A 20,475-nucleotide genomic window follows, 5' to 3' on the forward strand; every position below is an offset into this window, starting at 1 on the left:
GTAACTTGGGATGCCTGCTTTCTTGAGCCAAAATCCTGCTACTGTTTCTGCCTCTGTAGTTGCAAATGCAGACACTCAATCTCAAACATCTTTATCTCCTACTTCTCAGACCTATGACACTGCTAGAGTGTCGGATGCGAACATCCGACCTCAAGCATCAACATCATCTCTAGCTTCCCTCCCCAATGAACTCCTAGAAGAAATCTTCCACCTAGCAACATACAACTCAACACGCAACCTCTCCCACCTCACCTCCCTCCCTCCCTTCGAACAACTCTACGCCCAATCTCAACACACGCAAGACGCCAAAGCACTCCAAACCAAGCTCTTACTCTTCCTCACGTGTAAACTCTTTAGGAAGCTGTGTACGAAGTTGTTGTATGAGGATGTTTGGGTGAGACATGGGTCGGTTAGGTTGTTGAGTGTTTTGTCAGATTCGGGGTTGGGTAAGTACGTAAAGAGGGTATACTTATGCCCTCTCGCATTCAGCGAAGCTCTCTCAAGCACATCATCGCAAATCCTCTCCCTCTGTCCAAACATCCAAGTCCTCTCTCAACCTCTAGCCCCAGCAAGCTCAAACGCAGTAAACAATCTAGACGGGTCTCTCCTTACACCTGACGACCTTAAGAAAAAGGAAGACAATCTAGCAGCAGAGGTGGAGATGCTGAGGAGTTTGAAGTTTCCCCAGCTGTGTAGGATAGATTGGAATAACACTTCCGCAGATGATGTAACGGCAGGACCTGCTGATGATGGGTTTGTTATTGGACCTGATCTCCCGTTTTTGTGGCAGTCGAAGACGTTGAAGGTGCTTACACTGGGATCAGATAATAACTTGCCCAACAACGACATCGCAAACACAAATCCAAATTCGAACACTCGCACCCCCTCAACCTCAGCAGCAGAACCCCTCATCAACCTCCTGTCCCTCCACACCCTCCGAATCCGCTCCGCCGACGCCCTAGGCGACCCAGACTCCTCCTTCTTCCACACCATCCACCTCCCCTCACTCACACGAATCATCCTCGACCGGCCTCTCGCGCTCTACGCACTCCATACCGGTTCCTTATCCCTCTACGGTAAACAAATAACCACTCTCGAGTTGGGACGATATCCCAGGTTCTTACGTATCGACGCGATTTCAATCGGGTTAGGATACTGCCCTAACGTAGAGAATTTGCTGTTCCCGGTGTTCACGACTATGTCTCCTTCCAAAAACCACCTCGGTTCACCACAAGAGGAGAACATCGAGTATAAAGTGAGGCAGGTGGGGTTAAACGCAAGTGTAGAAACCGATTGCGATTACCAAGTCAGTCGGACATGGATGTGGGTTCAACTTTCTGATCTCATAGAATCATTGACAGGTGAGGGGACTCGGTTTCCGAAGTTGGAGGAAGTGAAGTTGTATGGAGATGAATGGCGGGAGTTGATGATGGAGGTGGAGGATGGTAGTTTTGGTAAAGGATTTCAGCTGATTGCGAGAGCGTTGCAGACGAAAGGGATTAGAATCGTTTGTGAAGATGCGGTTACGAGTGAATTAGTTGCTAGGATGCTTGTCTAGTATAAAAGTAAACATAAAACAAATAAATCACGAAAAAAAGAGTACAGGTAAACCAGTAGGATCAATAGCATGAGTGAGAGGAGGGAGTACGTCCCTCTGCGTGTACAGGCAAATACAGACGACGGTGTGTAAACGGATCAAATACATCGGAGAGAGATAAATCCGACAGGTAGACGAAACGTATCGAAAAGTACGAAATATTTTGAAGCACGCGACATGAGAATCACTATCAAAAGTCCAAAGTCATCGTGCGTCGCCTAAAATTATACTTTGGCTTGCGGCGGACTACGCGGAGGGTTATACCCAGGGTAGCTCGGCGGCTCCTGAGAACCGACTGGCGGCGGACCAGGCGGCTGCACGTTATAAAGTCGATTCGATTTAAGCGTGAAATGACAACAATGATCGAATCATTGAGCGGAGCAACGGCATGAGAAAAGGCACACATAAAAATTCAGTATTATTTCGACGCGCATATAGGCGAAAGATACGCACCGGTGCATAGCCTCCATGTTGTGGAGCTTGCTCACCGTATTGGCCGTAGTATCCTTGTTCTGGTGGCGGGTACTGCTGGTATTGTTGGTAGGGTGTCCCTCCGTATTGGTATCCCCCGGTGTTGTTACCGTATGGTGTTTGTTGTTGCTGTTGTTGAGCTGTAACGTACGCCATGTTCGCACGCTGGATTCGACGACGACGGCTGAGGAGGATACCGAAGATGAGGAGGAGGAATGCAACGACTGGATGTGTGAGAATTAGGTGTGATGTGAGCAATGGAGTGGCGAGTTGAACGTACCGATGGCGACTGCGATGGCAATTCGTGCACCCAAGGACAATCTACAATGTCTTCTCCCAAAGCTATTCGCGGAATACGGCTTTGCTGAGCAACGATACCGAGAGAATAAATTCATGAACAAAGTCCTTACCTATCGACCCAGCAATCTCGCTGGGCGCTTACGACGGGCAAAGCAGATACTGCCAACACCGAGAACGCCGCATTGAAGAGTGCTCGATGTCTTTGTCCTGTCGTACGTCTATGCGCATTATGTGTGGAGCTCGACGAAGAGAGACTACTCATGTTCGTTCGAGGTGGACTGTATGATGTTGAGCGTGGTGATGGTGCGAGAGAGAGGAAAGTGGTGAGACAGACATATGAGGCTCTTAGAAGGGCACCCACCGCCTTGGCGCCGCTTCTTTGCGCGCACAGCATATACTGTGGGAGTGCACTGCTATTTTGGGGTACTTGGCTCGCAATTGCTTCCACAACTCTTCCGTCCCGGTCCATTCGCGCTTACTTGGCCCTCGGCACGAGAATTCACGGCTGTGTACTCACTGCATATCATTCTTGGCCGCTTCATAGTAATACCCCGATCCTGACTGACCGACTTTGTCGCACCCTAGTACAGTCATAACCATTTTCATGACAAAAGCAGTTATGTACAGGTGAAAGGGTGCAATCCTCTGTCGCTTGCTGTGATGATTATCACTTATCAGTAATTTACATATAATACAAGACCTTGTAAGGATAGACAAGCAAGTCAAGACCTCAACCTCTCTCGGCAAGTGTAAGGTACCCGGAACCACCCACAACCTGGTCTCAAGCTTCGACCTTGGCAAAGAAGCAACCACCTCGTCAAATCAAATAGGACTGAACTCGAACTCATTCTCAAATTTTATTATAGTCTTGCCTAGTTTCTCAAGCCTATCTTACGAGTCCAGCTGCACTTTCAGAAGAACCAGCAACATTCGCCTATTTGCCTATTTGCATCACCCTATACAAATCAGATATTTACTTTTCACACTCTTCTCACCTTTCTAGCCCGACTGGCTTTCGATACAACCTTTACTCGCTGTATACCACTCTTGGCTATTTCTTTAATAAGTGGCTCTTTGTAAAGTGTACAACGACTGACGAAAGAAAGCTAAAAAGTCACACAGGTAGTTAAGGCGATAATAGTACATACATCCTAGCCAGCTTAAAGCCAAAATAATTCTGCAAGCGCAAAATTCCTCGTTACTCTTTCACTTCAAAGATCAGACCTTCACTTGTCTACACATAATGATACAAGAACTCGCAAGAACAGACAAGCAAATCAAGAACCCAACCTCTCTCGGCGAAATTAAGGAACCCGAATCCCCCCACAGCACACCCAACCCTCCATGTCTTGGCCGATCAACATCCCTCATTCACAAGGGACTATACTCATTCAACTCCTGCCTAGCAGCCTCAAGCCTCTCGAGCCTACTCCTCAACTCTAACCTCCTCTTCCTCACAACCATCGACTCCTGCATATACACCGCACACCGTTCCCTCGCATCACCCCTATGCAACATCGCAGATAGTACTCTATGAATCTCCCTCGCGAAGGTGCGAAGAAGCTCGTAGTCGACGGCTAGAGAGACGCTATCGATGAATCGCTTTGCTGCGACTTGAATCGATGTTTGCGTAGTTTTAGGCTTGGGGTTGACGTTGATGAATTGGTAGACCGACTTACCCTGATAGTATGCGCTGACGGTAGCCATAAGCTCCAGTGCGGGATCGAACGGGTCTTTATGCAGTTTCGGCAAGTCAGATGCCTTGACGTCCCGGATATTAATCGTGTTCAACCCGGCCAAGATCTGACTAACTGCATCCACCCGAACGACAGCAAGGCTCGGATTCGATGTTTCTAGTTGTGTATAATTCTGAATATGCTGCATCGCGATACCGTTCAGGTCCTTCTGTCTGCAGTTCTTGTAATATGCTAGGAAATCGTCTTTGTACTGGGATAGATAACATGAGTTGAGCGTGAATGGTGCCTCTTCACGTTGTAGAAGTTTGTCGATCTGCTGTTCGGTCTCGTCGCCTATTCTCTTCAGCAGCTCCTGAACAGTTGATCTGGAGTGTGCAAGCATAGCCTTGTTAAAGGAGGAGCACTTTTTAGTAAGAAGTTACACACCGCGCTGCACTATGAAGGTTGGCATAACGTTTAAAGTGCCGATCCATGATGGCTTTAATACTCTTATTCAGAGTACTGAACACTCTCTCGTAGTATTGATTTGCAAGTTTAGGCCATTCGACCATAGTTTCTTTGAGGATCTTCGCTGGGACGTCGAACGAAGTGTACCCTGGTAGCTCTCGCGCACGTGCCCTAAGCGTTGCTGAGAAAATATACTAAAATATGTAAGGTCTAACATAGGCACTCACTGTTCCATCATTGCCACAACTTCGTCCACATGCACCGTCATCCCATTACAAAACGGGCCTTTCCCGTCCTTTTGTAGAAACGTGATAGGAGGCAGTACCTGATACCCATTATCCTTAGTATATGGAAGAAATTCTGGGGCTTCTTGGAGGATCGCATCTTTCAACTTGGTTTGCTGAGAATTCATCTTCCGAACGAGCCCGTCTGAATTTGCTGAACCGGTGACATTGACGTCAACCTCTTTGGAGAACTCCATGATGAGCATACTTGCTTCTGCGACAGCGTCCTCGGACGGCGGGATTGGTAACTCTTTCAAGGCTGCCTTAGTTTGTATAATCATTTTTTCCACACTCTCGCGAAGTTCGGGAAGTCTGAATACATGTATATGCAAGCTCAGTAAAACCAGAGCATCACGAGGAGCACAAGACGCACCGGTTCGATATGAGATCTGCCAATGTCTTGCTAAGGTTTTCCACCAGTGGCTTCGTACCAAGGCGAGACATTATGTCGAACGGAAGAGAACACCAAGGCTCGGTAACTTCGAAGAATTCGTTCTCTTTGTCTTGCGCTTCCGCAAGTGTGATGCCTTGGGCGAGCTGAACAGAATCAGGTTGCTTAACGCAATACCAGCCTAAGGCGAGTGGCCCATCGTCATACTTGACGAACTTGACCCAGCGATCTTCATCTCCATTTGCAATCCTGTCGGGTTTAGTTAACACACCTGCCAATGCTCATTAGTGGGCAATACTCATAAGGATATACAGGCGAGAATAACCTAATGTTCTCGTCCCATCCGGGTCATGCTTTAATGCTAATCTAAGAGCGCCTTGCGTCTCGAAGTCCGCTTCGATTTTCGGGTTTAATACGTGGTCTAAAGTGAGGCGTATGTGGAATAGATACTCACCTTCACAAGTGACGGTCAGAAGAATGAGACAATTGGAATTCTTGATGTATGAAGTAACGAGCTTTTCGATCATATCAATGTCACTCTCCTTTCCACCCTTCGCAACGCTAGCAATAAGACCTAAGGCACAGTACACTTATAAATCGTAAGATGCAAGGCGACTGTCAGTAATACTTACCTGGTAGATCGCATAAAGAAAGGTTTGAAACATTAGGTCCTCGGATCTGCACCACAATGCAGTTATCGGAGAATGAAAGTTCAGACTTGAAATTCGGATTGGGTGGGCCTTCAAGAAATTCTGTACAAGAGCGTGAAGGATTGAGACTAGCGATCTGAGCTCGCGCCATGCGGTCCTTGACGTCTGACGGATTCGTGATAACCGGTCCAAATTCTTCTATCTTCGGTTTACCGAGCAGGAGTCCTGATGCATCGCGGATATAGCGGATGGAAACAGTACATTCCCACACGCCCTCGGCTGCCTCTTGAAGGATGATTTCCGCAGGTACACTATCATTGTGTGAACAGACTTTCACCTTTGCCGTTAGTTTGTGTAGTATGCTTACCGAGTACATGTTCCACTTGATTTAGGAAAATCGACACCGGAGATGCGCTGGAGAAGAGATGATTTACCTTCGAGGAGATAATTAATATCAAATGTACAGTTGATGACTCTGCTTCTCTCGCACCTGCGCTCTGTGAGCCAATCACAGCAATCTGTGGAATTTCAATGTCCGCGTTGGCACTAGTGCGAAATACATGAGGGCATCGTATACATGAGCTGGATGCACTGTGATCGTACTTACCCGACAGACCTTAGGCGATCAGCGATGTGCAACATATACTGCCGCTTTTGTGACGTCAACGGATCGGCCAGGCCAATACCAAATCCAAGTGGTTTATGGTGGTCACCAGGAGTAGGCGGAACGACTTCAATGTCTGAAGCCCCTATACTGGCATTAGTCGAATCGGACGGGCTAGGAGTCCTGAGCTGCGGGGCAGGAGAAGGCTGACGACGAATTTTGTGGATCACCATATCTGTCGACAGTCTGGCGCTTTCATCATATCAGTGAGCGTTCCTAGAGTACTTATACTCGCACGACAGGCCATGTTAGGTAGCATTACAGGAATGGGGAAAGACCAGAACTGGGAGAAAATATCTAGTAGCTTCGATTTGAAAGGTCCCATGAGTCTAAGATGACGACTTCTTATAATGAGATTGATGTGGAAGCATCCCTATTAGAAGAGAAGGCTACAATGTCTTCTGGATCCAGGTAGCTGTGTGACCTGAATGCGCCTCCAGGACTTCGTCGGTTTCGCAAAGAAGGAATACCAGCGCCGAAGTTTGGGAGATGATTCAGTCCTCAGCTTTTTCAGCAGCTCCACCTAGTATGATGGATATATTTTAAACTGAGCGTCAAGACGCAGCAGGAGATAGAAGGCGCAACCGAAGCAGGGGGAAATGAAGGAACTTGACACCCTGTATTAGTATGAGGAACCGAACGAAGAAACCATCATCACCGATAACGTGTGGAAAAGTGGCATAGTGAATGCCGCGTATATGTAATCTAGGCGCATGCGGTCGACACATGCCTTCCTTGATCAATGCAGACAGAACAGGAGATGTGACGTCTGGAGGGCAACTTCCACAAGGATAGCATCATAACACAGGGCAGTTCATTGCAGCTTCCAGTGGGGGTGGAGTCAGTTCTCTAACTAACAAACGATAAAGAGAATAGTTGTCAATGGCGTTTGGCAAGTCGTTGGTGGCATGATTCACGGCACGAGTCGATTCAGTCGAAGATGTTTTGGGCACAGGCACACGACCACACGAGTGGAAAGGTTTACGATTATATAAGCGAACAAGTTAAGAAATTTTGACGTGCAGAGACTTGTGTTCGATTCTTCCTTGGACAGCATTTATTTTACAAACTAAATACTCGGAATAATTGGCATCAATCACGGAAGCGCAGCCGTCACGGAGATTGGGTGACTCAATACGGCGCGAGGGAACCTTGAAAATTTTGGTCGTTGGGACCTTCAATCCGTGGCCAGGTTGTGTTCGTGAAGCATGGGTGCTCCTGAAATCGAAAGCTGGATTGCATCCTCTACAACGAGTCGACTCGATGAGGACGATGAGGATGGTGGCACAGAGGGAGCTGTCTTCAGTTTGGATCGTGCCCGGGACGATTGGTCAGGGTTCCTGCAACACGCACAAAGGCGGATCCTAAGTAGCAAGACGACTGAACGAACTACATTTCTCAAAGACCAGGTACTGCCGTTAACGAAGAGTTCCGGTTTGTTCTACTATGACTGTTTGACATGTCGGTAATTAACTGCGCCTTAGAGATATCGAAGGGTGAAGCATTAGCCATCTTCCGGTTGCTTATATTGACGTATCCGCGATACATTGACCAACCATCGCGAGACTCCGTTGAACAAGTAATTAAAGAGCTCGTTAAGCCAGAGTGTGGAATTTTGGACCAGGTTGTCGAATGGGTTCGATCAGAGGCGGGAGGGATATCTGAGAAAGGAGCCTCACGGCGAGTGATATGCGTGTATCGCACAGAATATCATTATCTGACAATTTGAAACAGGTCGGCTGCTGCGGGAAACTGCTTTGTTCTCATAAAATGGTGCTGTTGTATTTATACAGTAACAGCAAAATCAAGCTCCAGAACGACAGACTCGAAAGAGCAGAAGTCACTTATAGAAGCTATAGCCTTGCTCTTGAACTCTTTGCTGGATGAAAGCTCGCCAGCCAAACCGACGCTTCGCAAAAACGCTGTTGTCTGCACACGCCGTGCATTCCGATCCGTGAGCATACACACCATCTCTTATCTGTGTCCTTGACTGACCGTCAACTTAGTCACCTGAGAAAGTTTCTGCAGTTATCTCAACCGCCCTTGCACTTCTCAAAGAGAGTCCGACGAATATCTACCTGGTATCGCTAATTGGCCTCGCATGTGATGTGAAATACCATTTAAAACGCGTACCGGATGAGCTCAAAAAATTGGCTCCTGAGACACAAGTGAGTAGATGTGTTGCCTTCGTCTCGGAGGACAGTTGTTGAACTATTCTTCAGAAACAGATTATTCAGATCTATACGTCGTCCGTATTGATGTCAAAAGTGCCCGTCGCAAAGCACGTTTCCTCAGCATTAGACGGCTTCATACAAGCTTCTGTTTCTGAAGAAGATTTCAAGACCACAATACTTCCAGTGATGGAAAAATCTTCGCTACGCTCACCGGAAGTTGCATTACCGGGTACGTTTATTCATTTCTTGCAGAAATTCTTTGGCTGACGACGTGTACGTAGTTATGGTCGAGTTTTTCCGAGTCTATCCGCACAGGTTAGAAAGTGACCTCTTCGGACGAATAACGACGATTATCATGAACTCTGTCAAATCGAGCAACCCTTCGACGCGCGTGAATGCAGTCTTACTCTTCCAAGTCCTTCTTGAACGCAACAGGGATGTTAATAACGAGGAACATGCTATCAACGAGATTATGAACCCGGTCAAGAGCGGGAAATCCACAGGGCCAGATCATCGCATCGCACTTTACTCAATGCTTCCCTCGATAAACCCATCAACTATCATTTCCGGATCGATTGCGGAGAATGTGCCCCCGCTCTTGGTGAAAGAGACTAGCGAGGTTGCGACCTCGGCGCTTGCGAAAGCGAGTGTTTCGCACCTCGTATTTATTTTGCAGCAAGAGATGACCTTGCCTCCGTCCTTTATGGCGACTATCGTGAAGGAAATGCAAGGTGCTAAGCCAGCACTACGTCGTTCTGTTTGTTCCCTTGTGGGTGAAACTCTCAGGGCATGCGATGAGGCGAGCGTTCAGACAGACGCTCTGAGACGATTCGTACAAGCAGTACTACCTGCATTTGAAGGAAATCTCAAAGCTGTCACAGCGAATCCGCTTTCACCACCTGCTGGACCGTTGGATGGATACGTCGCAATTGCAAGTTTGTTGGGTCCCGTCGCAAAATATGCTGAATTTGGTACCTTGCTTTTCCGTATATCGTTTAAACGCGTATCTAAATTCGTACTTAGGGCCTATGGTGGCACGTACCATGACGGCTCAAACGGTAACGGGAACTAGTACGAAACCGTCGTTCTTATTATGGGACAAGGTCTACCAAAAGCTAACTTCAGCGGAGGACGAAGTTTGGCTACTTCGTGCTCTGAATGCAGCTCTCAGCGCTCTTAAGGCTGAATTGAAGAAGAATGAAAGTCTTCGGTCAGTAACTCCTATTTTATTGCTAAAATGTTCGTGCTTGTTAACCTTGCATGTCGATACCCTAGTCGGCAATTTGGTCAAGCTTTCCTTCATGTAGCAGCAGAGAGCGAACATCTTGAAGTCCGCAGAGCGTCGGTTTCGACTCTAGAAGCAGATAATGCTCAAATGCCTCAACTTGTCAATGAAATGCTCCGCGTAGCAATTTACGACCGTCTTGACCACGTACCAGAGAAGGGCAAAACTAAGATATCGGTATCAGATGACGAAGTGACACAAATGTATCATACCGTACCACACCAGAAGGATAGTCTGGTCAGAAAGCTCGTCCCAGTACTGACAGCATGTGCTGCCTTCTCTGATGAGATAGAGGTTTCAGAGAAAGGGCGTCTTCTTGCGGATCTATTACCAGTTGCTCATCGACTTGAAATTTGTAAGCATCTGATATTTTGACGTTGCGTGACCAGGATTGTAAATGACACTGACTCTGCTTTTCAAGCTAGCTCATCTGGACAGTTGTGGATTGGGCTATGTCAGAAAGACAAGATCGATCCTCATCAACTAATCGAGAATGAGAAGGATCATCTCGTGTCGCTCGTCGTCGGTCAAGAGCCTAGTAAGGTAAAATATTCATGTGTGCATGCGCCGGTCGTGGATATTTATAAAGTTCACAGGCGGTGCGAAATGCAGTAACGACTATTGCATTTGTCGCGCCCGAAGTGGTCGTTCCGACACTCGTCGCCCAGATAAAGGAAGATCTGAATCCCGCCAACTTCTCAACTGTGTCAGACGAAGATGTAGAAGTGTGGAGAACGCCGGAAGGCACACTGTATGTCGACGGTAAGTAAGTGTTCTATGTCTATGCGGCTCAGGCTTACATCTAGCATTTAGTCCTCGCTTCGAAGGGAAATGATGCTGCCAGCAGGAAGGGCAAGAATGCTGACATTGAGAAATGGGAAGCGGAGCTGCGGGCTTCTCTTGCCTCGAAGAAAGCTGCGAAGCCAGCAGCTGGCTCGAAGGCTTTATCGAAACAAGACCAGGAGCTGGTCGCTGCGCAGCTACGCCTTGAGTCCGAGACAAGAAAACGCGTTGACGGAGTGTTCAAGAAAGCAGAGCGAGGGCTTGCACTTTTGCACAGCACCATCAAAGCGAGTATCGAGGAGTTGGGAAATTACTTCGCGGAGCTTGTTGATCTTTTCCTTTCCGGTGTTGTGAAGCGAGGTGCATTACTTCTCGGATCGCAAGTCCTGGATGGATATCTAGTGAGAGATTCTCTAGTCCATGTGAAGAAACACTTCTGATATCGCTACGATTATTCTAGGGCCTCGGTCAGTACTGTGCTGCTAGATTAGACTCGCTTAGTGATTGGATTTGCATTGCTACTTTGCGATGTCTTAACGCTATGGTAGTGTCTGAGGAAGTTCGGGCAGAACCATTGAATGGTTAGTATTCGTTCGTTGAGGGTAGTGGTCGTGCGATGCTAACTTCATTTTAGCATTGGTATTGCGAGTCCTTTACAGGCTACGTACGTTATCTGAGCAGAGCGCTTTCGACGGTCCAACTTTCTCCTACGTTTCGCCATTACTATCATGTGTCGTTGAGAATGGTGATGTCATTGGAAGCACTGAGGAAGACGAGCCCCTCGAGCGTGTCGCGCTTGTTATAAACATCATGAGCTTCCACACGACAGCGTGTATGTTCACATCCCTTGAATTTGACTCTTGGCATTGGTGCTCAACATGCTATTCTCCTAGTTTCTGATCAAAAATTCCCGAGATCCCAGTCACTGACGAATTTACTGCGCATCATCAAGAGACACCCTTCTCTTGGAAAGGACGCGTCCTCGGTCTTAATTGGTATTGGGGAAGCCATTCGCATCAACTCGACACCGGAAGAAAACAATATCTTAATTAGCAGTACCCTGGCAGAAGAGGTTTATGTCAGGAACTCAGCTCTTCAATGCCTACAGGTACTATTACTGAGCTTGTTTTATCTTCGTTAATAAGGTCATTGACTATGATTAGGTTTTGGATTTGACTGAACTTGATTGGAGCCCGGAGCTATGGATCGCTTGTCACGATAATGATCAGCAGAATGCCCGGTTGGCTCGACACATTTGGGAGGACAACGGCTTTGACATACCTGATTCGTACTTCACAGACTTACGACCTTTCCTTGGTATGTAAACGAATGCGTTTATGTAAAGGTATCAGTTTATTGATCTACACATGGCTATATAGTCCATGAGTTTGCGTGTGTTCGCGCGAGCTGTGCAAATTCCTTTACGGGAGCTACGGCTCAGTGGCCTCAGCAGGCGTCGATTATAATTCGCTCTCTACAGGACCTCTATCGCGAAAAGGTGTGTATACGAATCTCTCCGCCCCCAGCTGCGAAATACTCATGTCGAGGTAGAAAAAGATCAGTGGCCCGGAGTTCGACGAGTATGTAAGTGCTGTAGAGATATGAAACAAGTTTCTTCTTTTCAATATGATCCTGACAGTCGCTTACATAGGGTATTCCTATAACACGTTCGCTAGAAGCGACTGATCCATGGCCAGCGCGTCTCGCTGTTGCTCAGTCGTTTGAGGCTTTAGCTCCATTGTTCCAGGACGAGATCCTCGAGCCATTCTTCCAGTTTCTGATCGAGGAGGAAGTGCTCGGCGACTCGAAGTCGGAAGTACGCTCAGGAATGTTAAGGGCAGCTTGCAAGGTTATAGACCTTCGTGGTTCTGAGAGGCTCCAACCGCTCATCAGTATGTTCGAGAAGCACTTGGCTTCTCCCACGTCGCCAACGGGAACTGCCGATTATGTGAAGGAAGCTACCGTTATCCTATTGGGTCGAACTGCTCGTCATCTAAATGCAGACGATGCGAGAGTCCCAGTAGTCATTTCCAGGCTTATCGACGCCCTAAAGACACCCTCAGAGCAAGTCCAAACCGCCGTATCCGAGTGCTTGGCTCCACTTGTCACACATAACAAGACCAACGTGCCGAAATTAGTCGAGGGCCTCTTGCAGGAGCTTTTCAATGCACCAAAATATGGAGAACGAAAGGGCGCAGCCTATGGACTTGCTGGTGTTATTAAAGGCGTTGGTATTTCAGGGATAAGCCAGCTCGATATTGTCGAATGCCTACGTGCTGCACTGGACGAGAAGAAGCGATATGAACCGCGACAAGGTGCTATGTTCGCTCTGGAAACTCTGTCTGCGACTCTTGGAAGGAGCTTTGAACCATATATAATTGAGCTTCTCCCTTCTCTTCTCGCTTCCTTCGGAGATGCGGTGCCAGACGTTCGAGAAGCAACAGAGGATGCCGCTAAGGTCGTCATGGCCAACCTGTCAGGCTATGGCGTCAAATGCATCCTTCCTTCTCTCTTATCTAGCTTGGACGAGAAACAATGGAGAACGAAGAAGGGATCCATCGAACTTCTCGGGACTATGGCCTTCTGCGCTCCTCGGCAATTGTCGATTTCGCTACCAACAGTGATTCCTCGACTTACGGGGGTCTTAACAGACTCGCATGCCCAAGTTCGGACGGCAGCGAATAAGAGTCTGAAACAGTTTGGTGAAGTTATCAGCAATCCGGAGATACAGTCGTTGGTCCCTGTCCTGCTGAAAGCACTGGTCGATCCGGCCAAGACTCCTGGAGCAATGACTTCTCTGTTGAAGAAGTCATTCGTGCACTACATCGACTCTCCTTCGCTAGCTCTGGTATGTTGTCTCACTAACCGATCGTCCTGGTTGTATTGAACAGAGTTTCTTTCAGGTGATGCCCGTCATTGAAAGGGGTCTCAAAGAACGTGGCGCTGACACGAAACGGAAAGCAACACAGATTGTTGGCAATCTTGCTTCATTAACCGACTCACAAGATTTCACCCCTTATCTTACAAGGCTCCTTCCCCTTGTTCATGTGGTACTCGTTGACCCTGTTCCAGAAGCGCGTGCGACCGCTGCAAAAGCCCTCGGAACTCTTATCGAGCGGCTCGGCGAAGAACAGTTTCCGGACATGGTTCCTAACTTGCTACGCACACTCAAAACGGACGCGTCTGGCGTTGATAGGCAGGGGGCGGCACAAGGTCTGAGTGAGGTTTTGGCAGGGCTCGGTATGGAGCGGATGGAGGCGCTGCTCCCAGATATCGTATCCAACGCGCAGTCCCCGAGGAGTACTGTTCGGGAAGGTTTCATGTCTCTACTTGTCTATTTACCAGCTACTTTTGGTGCAAGGTTCCAGCCACATCTAACAAAGATTGTCGGTCCGATTCTATCAGGCCTTTCAGATACGGAAGAATACGTGCGAGAAGCAGCAATGCGGGCAGGTCGTATGATCATCACAAATTATTCTAATAGAGCTATCGATCTCCTACTACCTGAGCTTGAACGAGGAATGTTCGACTCGAGCTGGCGTATTAGGGTACGTCTTGTCCATGACCCGACCAATGGCTTATACGCTCATCATTCCATTTCTAGCACTCTTCGATTACTTTAGTCGGTGAACTGCTGTTCAAAGTTGCTGGTATTAGTGGCAAGGCAGAAATTGAAGAAGAAGTAGAAGTCGAAATGAATGCAGCGGATACATCTCGCAAGGCACTTGGAGACGTGCTTGGTAAAGAAAGGCGGGATCGCGTTCTTACAGCTTTGTATATTGTTCGTCAGGATGCCGTCAGCACGGTCAGACAGTCTGCTATTCACATTTGGAAGGTATTGGTACACAATACGCCTAGAACAGGTATGTCAATGGCATCATGTCTCGCTTCGAATCGTAGTCAAATGACTTTCATACAGTCCGAGAGTTGCTACCGGAGCTTGTCAAACAGCTCATAAACCTTCTCGTTGATAATGAGAGCGGCGAATCTCAAGAGGTTGGATCGTCATTCAGTAACACCTTACGAAAGAAGTACTAATGCATGCATTTGCAGACGGCATCTCGTACCATTGGCGAAGTTTGTAGGAAATCTGGAGAAAGGATGCTGGGTGAAATCCTTTCGATCCTTCGGGCTAAATCTACTTCTTCGGACAGTCGCACTAGAGAAGGAGCCTGTCTTGCTTTGTGCGATATTATGTGCGTCCCCTCGTTGTGCACGTAGCCATAGGTGCTGATATGTCGATAGGGCAAATGCAACGGATACTCAGAGGGGTGGTCATGAAGACGATATCGTCGCCATCGTCCGCGCTCGTCTCGTGGATGACGAAGCAAACGTCCGCAGTGCCGCTGCCCAGGCCTTTGATAGTCTACAAGAACACCTTGGCACAAAAGCTATTGACCAGACGATTCCGACACTTCTTCAAGCTCTGCGCCAGCCTGGACACAGCTCTGGGACTGCACTTCAAGCTCTTAAGGAGGTCATGAATGTGCGTATACACTTCTGCAGAAGACCTGTGCCCTGACGATCATTTCAGGTCCGAGCCAATACCGTCTTCCCTATCCTCATTCCTACCTTAATTGCATCTCCCATGACCGCATTCAATGCGCGAGCTTTGGCGTCTTTAGTCACGGTAGCTGGTAGTGCGCTTAGTAGACGATTGACTCAAGTGCTAGGCGCATTGGTGAGCTGTTTTGAGGACGACAACGACGACGAGTTACAGGAGGCTGTCGATGAAGCCATCAAGGCCCTGCTAAGCTCTGTAGCTGATGCAGAGGGTCTAAATATTTTAATGCTACTCCTGTTAGATTGGTATGTCAGTACGGTCTGACCCATATAAACTGCTTGGCTGAACGTATATTCAGGGTTCAGAATGGCGGGCCAGTTCGACGGGCTAGCTCTTGCAAGTTATTTGCCATCTTCTGCGAAGAAAGCGGGTTGGATGACTCGCTTTATCGGGTTGACTGGATTCGACAGCTTGTCAAGCTGTTAGACGATCACGAGGTGATAGTTCACACCGAGGCCTGGCGAGCTCTTGATACTTTCGTTAAATCAGTACCGAAGGATGAATTGGAGCCTCTGGTCGTCACTTTGCGTCGATCCATCGAGTCAACTGGAGCACCTGGTCGATCCGTGCCCGGATTCAGTCTTGACAAAGGCGTGTCACCCATGGTACCTATAATCATTGCAGGTTTAACGACGGGCAGCAACGAACAGCGCGAGAATGCTGCCTATGCTATTGGGGATCTGGTTCTCCGAACTGAGGAAAATGCAATTAAGCCGTTTGTTGTACCATTCACTGGGCCTCTTATCCGTGTTGCTGCACAATCTACAAGCTATCCCCCAGGCGTGAAATCTGCAATCATAAGTGCGCTCACAACGATGCTTGCTCGCATCCCCAGTTTCGTGAGGCCTTTCTTCCCCCAATTGCAGCGTACGTTCGTCAAGGCCGCAGCCGATCCAAGTAGCCTCGCTGTTCGGAACAGAGCTGCAACTGCCCTCGGTGAATTAATGAAGTCTCAACCAAGGGTAGACCCCGTGGTTACCGAACTCATTACGGGAGCAAAGACTTCCGAGGAAGCTATCGCAGCCAGTCAAATCAAGGCACTGAGTCGTGTAATTAGGAGCGCAGGTCAGAATGTAGGGGAGAAAGCAAGAGACGCCTGCATCGAAATAGTTGAGGAGACGTACAAAGAATCGCATGACGGTATTCTAGATCCTTTGCCACATATTGTCAAGACTAATGTAGAACTCATTCAGAACAATACGTGAAGGCAGTGGCATCACTTTTCACCGCTCTTGGTCTCTTCGCTGAACTTCTTCGTCCTATAGTCAAGTACGTCGATGAGTTCTTTCATTACTTCCTAGGCGCTAATGATCTTTTCAGGGAGCACCTTCTTGCAGGTACCCCTCCTTCGGCACTCTCGTCGCATTCAATCCTAGCCGTTCTGTCAAAGGACGAGGAAGATAGCTCTGCCGATGATGATGGTACTCCTAACCTCTTCGAGCGGCTTGATGTCTCCTCAAGTGTAGCCCGGAAAGTTCAAGAGAGTATCGCTGCGGATCGTCCAGTAATTTCAAGACCAGCACGTGAAGCAAAGGAGCTCCTCGGGAGCGCTTAATTGTTGTAATAGACGGTTTTCCTAATGAATCGCGGATGCACACGTCCAAATGATATAATCTGTACTGTAAGCAAAATATCATACTTACGCTTTCATCTGAACATCCGTCTCTGCAAATAAAAAATTAAGTGTTCCGTTGGGAGAAAAGTCAATGGGAGCCTGTTACAGGCTGGCGCTCTGGCTGTCGTCGAATGCCGAGTAACCCCTTACTTCCACGTTGCAGCCCTCATCCTAGCTTGATAATGCTGGCATTGGTAGTCCTAGCCTTTCCGCAGCATGCCGCTTGAAGGTCCCCCTACCACGGCTGCGCGACATTTATGGGTCTAACAGGATAACCTCATGGCCCCTAACCGTACTGAGAGAAAGCCGCCCTCCATCTTACCTACTTGTTCTACGCAGCTCTATGTTACGGAACGAAATATACACGCGATCATTAGTAGCCTTGTACTGGTCTACCTGCCATACCTTCGGTAATTGAGTACCTCCTTTCAGCTAACTGTTTTCAATGCACCTGGACGTGCAGCGATACTGTCCTGGGACGCTCAATGTGCCCTTATCTCGTGCGGTCCTTATAAAATGTCTTCGAGGTAACGAAGGCTCACCAATCCCCCGCTTCAAGATTGGTATCTTTTACCGCTTAGAATGTTCCCATTTATTACTCTAGCAGACGATGTACATTCTTCCAGCGTCTCGGATTCTGTACGAGGCGTCACGCCGTGTTCAGACTCTGACTCTCTGTCGGAAGCTACAGTGACGAGTCTTTCCGACAGTGACGCAAGTGATGGCCCTCCAGCACGGCTACCGAACACAACTGGTGTCGGCCTGTCAGCCGAATATATCGCTCGGCGACAACCACCGTTGATGCAACTCGTAGATCGCCTACGCTCACTTGGGTCAGTGGTTTATCGCTTGATCATTCCGTCAGAGCTGATTATTGACTGCTGTAAAGTGTGCAATACGAACTGGATCTCCCGCAAATTGTGGCAGTCGGTCCACAGAATGTCGGTGCGTACTCGGCAGTTTACCATATTTCCTTACAGAATGTTTACTCGCTGTCCAGGAAAATCCTCATTGATTGAAGCTATCTCCGGAATCAAACTTCCGAGGGCAAGTGGTACTTGTACAAGGTAAAACATTCCGAACTTCGTTTTATGGTCCGGGTTGCTTACTTCTGCAAAATTATTTGTGCCCAGGTGTCCAATTGAGCTGAGAATGAACCACTGCACCGGTATCTGGCGGTGCAACGTGTCGTTGCACTTCATATATGATGAGAACGGTTCACTTCTTGGTGCTGCTCAAACTATTCCCTTTGGCGAACCAATCTTCAAGTCAGCTGATGTTGAAGACCGTGTAAGACGAGCTCAGCGTGCTGTTCTCAGCCCGTCAGTCAACCCGAGGGACTTCTTGCAAGGAAACGTGTCAGGTCCCACAGACTTGACTTTCTCAAAAAACTATATTTCGATTCAAATACAGAGTCCTAATACAGCAGACTTGTCATTTGTTGATCTCCCAGGTATTATCACTTACATGTCATTGCCTAATCTTAATTAACCAACACCATACTGCTTTGTAGGAATGATTTCAAGTGCCCGACAAGGAAAGGAGGCAGATATACCTCTTATTGAAGACCTGGTCAGGTCCTACGTCGAGAAGCCGAGTACGCTCATCCTGCTTGTTGTGGCTTGTGAAGGTAAGCTTTGTAGTTCATGTAGGAATCGTCTATTATGTTGAATCGTCACAATCTTCAGCCGATTTCGTGACTCAAGCGGCTTATCAGTTCGTGAAGAAATATGATCGCCATGGTTCAAGGACAATCGGTACTGAAAACTATTTTATGTTGAACATGCCTCCAATTGGCTGACTCAAAGCCTAGGTGTGCTCACCAAGCCTGATCGAATCGCGGAAGGTGACGAAGAGCCTTGGGTCCGGTTTATTAAGGACGAAGAAGAACAGCTCGAGTTGGGATGGTTCTGCGTTAAACAGCCAGATGCAATTCAGCTCAAAACCGGACTTACATGGGAGGAAGCTCATGCAGCAGAGACAAAATGGTTCCAGACAACGAATCCCTGGAATCTGCTCCCAGCTAAGTATCAGAAGAGCCTGGGTAGAATGAACCTTGTTGAGAGGCTTAGTGAGACCCTATCAAGTCTGATTGCTCGGAGGTATGTTTGTCTTTGCAATCTCCTGATCAATGAGCCAGTAACATTTATGTACTGCGTTAGGCTTCCGGATTTGCGAGAGAAAGTGGAAGAACTCTTAGAACAAACGGACGAGGATTTTAAATACTTACCAGTCCCACCATCTGAAGACGCGTTAGCCGAAATGATGCGTCTCATCAACGCATTTTGTGCCGACGTTTCCCGACACTCAGAAGGGGTCCCTGCACCCGACGGACTGATACAGGGGATAAACGCAAAGCAGGCTTATTTCAGGCGATCAATACTGTCCCTCGCGCCTGAGTTTCGGCCTTATAAGTACAGTGAATCGGCGGCAGATATGCCTCAAGTGCCGCCATGTGAGTTTCTCGATGGTGAAGAAGAGGACTGTATGGTCTCAGGATCGGGACTTGTCATGTATATTGATGAAGTCATGGATCTACTGAAGCGGTAAGTAACGTCTCCGAACAAATTCGAGAGGCTATCGAAATATTCATCCTGAGTAGTTCTCGGACACGCGAACTTCCCGATTATTATCCTTACGAAGTCCCGAAGATGATCATTGCGCGAACATCCACAAATTGGTGTGCATTGATAATGTCGTATTTTGAAGATGTTTTGGGATTAGTTTCGGAACATTACAAGCACCTCGTAGAGGAGCACTTCAAGAACTTCGAAATAGGTGGTCTCCTGAATATAATGCAGTACGTCCATTCATGTCACTTACCTCATGTCTCCTCTAAGACTTATCTCAAACTACAGCATGGAGATTCGCACCCAAATCCAGAAATACCACGAAGAAACTAAAGAACGCTTGAAATGGCTTTTGCGGCTCGAAGCGCGTCCGTTCACACTTAACACTCGTTATTTGAAGGAATTCAAGAGCAAATTCCTTGCGTACTACAAGATGTATAGGTACAACGTCATCAACAACGCACCGGTTACATACATCCAGACGTTTAACTCAGGAAGAAGCGCGAACTACGTCAGCGAGGTGCTCTCGTCTCTGAACAGGATGAATATCAAGGACGTTAAGGCATCGGACCTCGCAAAACTTTTACCGGAGGACGACTTCGCACCTGCGCTTGATCTGATGGCCGAGGTTAGCGCATATTTCCAGGGTATGCCGGATGTTTGTCTTTGCTATCTGTATAAGCTGAGGATTCATATATCCAGTGTCATGCAAGAGAATCATCGACCTCGTCCCTCTCGTTGTCGATGTCGACTTTGTTCGGGCACTTAGCGATAACTTGCAGACTGCGTTATACACAACCATCATTAAGGACGATGCGCGCGGGAGGTGCAAAAATCTGCTGCAAGAGTCGCCTGCTGTGGCTTCCCGTCGTGCTAGTTTGCAGAGGAAGTATGAGAGATTGCAGGCAGCAAGGGGTGAGTTGTTGGATATGCGTTGGATGAACGTGTGACGACTTGGTGAAATAGTGACGGGTCTGATTCAG

At 47.9% G+C, this 20,475-nt stretch overlaps 3 protein-coding genes across 3 annotated transcripts; 1 reads left to right on the top strand and 2 right to left on the bottom strand.

Moving 5' to 3' along the window:
* Nucleotides 1-1,466: 1,466 nt before the first annotated feature.
* On the bottom strand, nt 1,467-2,673 carry FOMMEDRAFT_164947 (uncharacterized protein). The gene is made up of 4 exons (XM_007262175.1): nt 2,479-2,673; nt 2,349-2,410; nt 2,051-2,292; nt 1,467-1,911 (listed from the first exon to the last, which is right to left on the bottom strand). The coding sequence occupies exons 1-4, from the start codon at nt 2,628-2,630 to the stop codon at nt 1,822-1,824; spliced, it is 546 nt and encodes a 181-aa protein (XP_007262237.1). The 5' UTR covers nt 2,631-2,673; the 3' UTR covers nt 1,467-1,821.
* A 780-nt stretch (nt 2,674-3,453) lies between these two features.
* FOMMEDRAFT_16703 (uncharacterized protein) lies at nt 3,454-7,109 on the bottom strand. The gene is made up of 10 exons (XM_007262176.1): nt 6,445-7,109; nt 6,328-6,383; nt 6,205-6,271; nt 5,820-6,148; nt 5,642-5,761; nt 5,513-5,581; nt 5,170-5,458; nt 4,740-5,108; nt 4,492-4,683; nt 3,454-4,430 (listed from the first exon to the last, which is right to left on the bottom strand). Exons 1-10 carry the CDS (start codon nt 6,672-6,674, stop codon nt 3,740-3,742), a joined length of 2,412 nt encoding a protein of 803 aa, XP_007262238.1. The 5' UTR covers nt 6,675-7,109; the 3' UTR covers nt 3,454-3,739.
* A 577-nt stretch (nt 7,110-7,686) lies between these two features.
* FOMMEDRAFT_116743 (ARM repeat-containing protein) lies at nt 7,687-20,460 on the top strand. The gene is made up of 37 exons (XM_007262177.1): nt 7,687-7,935; nt 7,986-8,196; nt 8,236-8,455; nt 8,508-8,669; nt 8,724-8,904; nt 8,957-9,646; nt 9,699-9,885; nt 9,951-10,315; nt 10,382-10,503; nt 10,557-10,722; nt 10,774-11,144; nt 11,204-11,324; nt 11,378-11,575; nt 11,637-11,851; nt 11,907-12,060; nt 12,123-12,241; nt 12,295-12,327; nt 12,395-13,591; nt 13,647-14,291; nt 14,348-14,606; nt 14,663-14,739; nt 14,797-14,939; nt 14,989-15,229; nt 15,278-15,552; nt 15,606-16,447; nt 16,501-16,576; nt 16,628-17,755; nt 17,812-17,867; nt 17,923-17,989; nt 18,056-18,375; nt 18,436-18,552; nt 18,611-18,679; nt 18,736-19,024; nt 19,085-19,468; nt 19,525-19,722; nt 19,781-20,139; nt 20,195-20,460. Exons 1-27 carry the CDS (start codon nt 7,710-7,712, stop codon nt 16,860-16,862), a joined length of 7,731 nt encoding a protein of 2,576 aa, XP_007262239.1. The 5' UTR covers nt 7,687-7,709; the 3' UTR covers nt 16,863-17,755; nt 17,812-17,867; nt 17,923-17,989; nt 18,056-18,375; nt 18,436-18,552; nt 18,611-18,679; nt 18,736-19,024; nt 19,085-19,468; nt 19,525-19,722; nt 19,781-20,139; nt 20,195-20,460.
* The last annotated feature ends 15 nt before the right edge of the window (nt 20,461-20,475 follow it).

This window comes from Fomitiporia mediterranea (assembly GCF_000271605.1).
Source record: "Fomitiporia mediterranea MF3/22 unplaced genomic scaffold FOMMEscaffold_1, whole genome shotgun sequence".
Lineage (NCBI taxonomy): Eukaryota > Fungi > Basidiomycota > Agaricomycetes > Hymenochaetales > Hymenochaetaceae > Fomitiporia > Fomitiporia mediterranea.

What these genes read in the sequence shown, in the direction of transcription:
- FOMMEDRAFT_116743 (XM_007262177.1), top strand. Translation starts at nt 7,710, where the DNA reads ATGGGTGCTCCTGAAATCGAAAGCTGGATTGCATCCTCTACAACGAGT. An exon ending in ACCGGAAGTTGCATTACCGG is followed by an intron (nt 8,905 to 8,956) that starts GTACGTTTATTC and finishes ACGTGTACGTAG; the next exon opens with TTATGGTCGAGTTTTTCCGA. An exon ending in CTCTTAAGGAGGTCATGAAT is followed by an intron (nt 15,230 to 15,277) that starts GTGCGTATACAC and finishes CGATCATTTCAG; the next exon opens with GTCCGAGCCAATACCGTCTT.
- FOMMEDRAFT_16703 (XM_007262176.1), bottom strand. Translation starts at nt 6,674, where the DNA reads ATGGTGATCCACAAAATTCGTCGTCAGCCTTCTCCTGCCCCGCAGCTC. An exon ending in GATCGCCTAAGGTCTGTCGG is followed by an intron (nt 6,384 to 6,444) that starts GTAAGTACGATC and finishes ATTTCGCACTAG; the next exon opens with TGCCAACGCGGACATTGAAA. An exon ending in TTCTTTATGCGATCTACCAG is followed by an intron (nt 5,762 to 5,819) that starts GTAAGTATTACT and finishes ACTGTGCCTTAG; the next exon opens with GTCTTATTGCTAGCGTTGCG.
- FOMMEDRAFT_164947 (XM_007262175.1), bottom strand. Translation starts at nt 2,630, where the DNA reads ATGAGTAGTCTCTCTTCGTCGAGCTCCACACATAATGCGCATAGACGT. An exon ending in CGAGATTGCTGGGTCGATAG is followed by an intron (nt 2,411 to 2,478) that starts GTAAGGACTTTG and finishes TTCCGCGAATAG; the next exon opens with CTTTGGGAGAAGACATTGTA. An exon ending in AACATGGAGGCTATGCACCG is followed by an intron (nt 1,912 to 2,050) that starts GTGCGTATCTTT and finishes TATAACGTGCAG; the next exon opens with CCGCCTGGTCCGCCGCCAGT.